This window comes from Nematolebias whitei, chromosome 19 (genome assembly GCF_014905685.2).
Source record: "Nematolebias whitei isolate Nwh7 chromosome 19, NemWhi1, whole genome shotgun sequence".
NCBI lineage: Eukaryota > Metazoa > Chordata > Actinopteri > Cyprinodontiformes > Rivulidae > Nematolebias > Nematolebias whitei.
Genome location: NC_056516.1, coordinates 7,233,559 through 7,235,375, shown reverse-complemented (window position 1 = coordinate 7,235,375; position 1,817 = coordinate 7,233,559). Strand labels below are relative to the sequence as shown.

General features: G+C 39.0%; 1 protein-coding gene across 1 annotated transcript in view; it reads left to right on the top strand.

The window, feature by feature from the left end:
• polr1h (RNA polymerase I subunit H) overlaps window positions 1–1,817 on the top strand; it is a 6,178-nt gene continuing 4,361 nt past the window's right edge. The window contains exon 1 of the mRNA XM_037693602.1: window positions 1–80. Within this exon, the coding sequence (XP_037549530.1) occupies window positions 1–80 (80 nt within the window). The remainder of the gene's footprint in view (window positions 81–1,817) is intronic.

Sequence of the window (1,817 nt, the reverse complement as noted above, 5' to 3'; positions counted from 1 at the left end):
ATGATAAGGTGGCAGTTCAACGAGGCTGTAACATCAAATTACAAAAAAGTGAAGGGGCCTGACTGCTTCCTGAAGATGATGTAAGTTTTTCCACAGTAAACCACCAGGTTGTCCTGCAGTCTGAGCTGACATCAGCAGTTCTTTCTCTGCCTTCCTGCTCCTCATCCTGTTTCACAAACTAGATCTACAGGAAATCATCTGTTTCCAAGTCGAGCTGTCCTGACTGCTTAATGTCTTCCAGATCCACACCAGCTGGGCCAGCTCAGGGTAAAATGCAGCAAAGTTTGTTTTCTGATTCTCAGGATTCTCAGCTGGCGCTGTTTAAAACCTGCCGTTGTGAATACTCGTTAAAACTCTGAGTTTACCATTTCTAAAAATAAATGTCTGATAGTTTTAAAGGATTGAACCCCAAAATAAAACAAAAATTCCCAAAAGTTATCCAGCTGGAGACTTCGATCCAACGGTTGATTTCTGAGAGTTTGAAGTTCATCCATGGTTTCATGGATGGCAGACAGGTAAAAACATTACCACAAACCTCCACCTTTCAGCTGCAAATGATAAACATTTAGCAGTAAATCTGTAAAACATGAATTGAATCTCGCTATTAACAGCTAATCAACAATGGTTGTAATTCAGTCAGATTAAGCAGGCATTAATGTACCTGTGACATCAAATTTATCATAAATATGTCTAAAGGAGGCAGCACGGTGGCACAACTGGTAGAGCTGCTGCCTGTAGTGAACCTGATCTGACCCTGATCTGACCCTGATGACCTCAAACCTATCAGATGGACAGAGACTGTTATTTTCATTGATCTGAATACAGTCTGAGCCATCTGGTGACTTTCTTTCTTGAATTAATCAAGCAGAAAAGACAATTCTCTATAATCATTACTGTTTTACAAATGTTTAATAATCAAATTGTGTTAGTTCCACTCAATGTTACAGGTTGAAAAGAACTACTCATTTTTATTTTACATAAACAGTAAGTAATGATTTTTATTCCTCATTTAAAGAAGAAATCAGGTTAATATGCATTTCTTGATTTTCTGTCTGAAATGAGCCAAGTTTTGTAAGTATGTTAAAGGTCGGTTTTCGGTCAACTAAAATGTTTACCGAGAAAGATGTCATGTTTAAACTTTTTCAGAAGATTACCAAGTGTGAGACTCCACGAAGTCTGAAGTCCTACAATAATCTTTCTGTTCGTTACTAAACAATCCTTGATTTTTAATAACATCTTACATCATACACCACACCTCTATTCCTGGTCCATCGACCAATCAAAAGCTCTCAAATGAACCGGAAGTCGACCCATTTAAAATGTGGCAACTTCCCAGTTCATGTTAGAATTCAGGAGAATTCCGGAGAATTCCAGAGCCTGAGGAGATGAAGAACTAGAGAGTTGCTGGAGTTGAAAGATTCTGTTAGAGTCTGAGAAGTTCTGAAGAATGAAAGGAGTTCAGAGTTCTTGGGTGCAAACGCGTTCAGGATGATCCAGAGACGTTTTGGGATTATAATTTCTGTTTGAACACCACGTACGACTCTCTGAGGGTTTGGCAGTCTCACGGAGACGCTGAAAAGAGTCAGAAAGGAACCGCTCCGACGCTGATAAGATCATCAACAGGTAGAGGGTTCTATTTTCGACCAAGTGTACCGTGGGCAAGCTGATATCTGATGGAGCGTGCAATTTCTGGTCAAACAGATTAATTCCCTCACATATTTCTCTGTAAGATAAATCTCCATTTCATCTTAAAACTCTCCTCTCTCTCTTAAAATCAGTACAGATATTTTAGAAATATCTGAAGCAAAGTCCTCAAT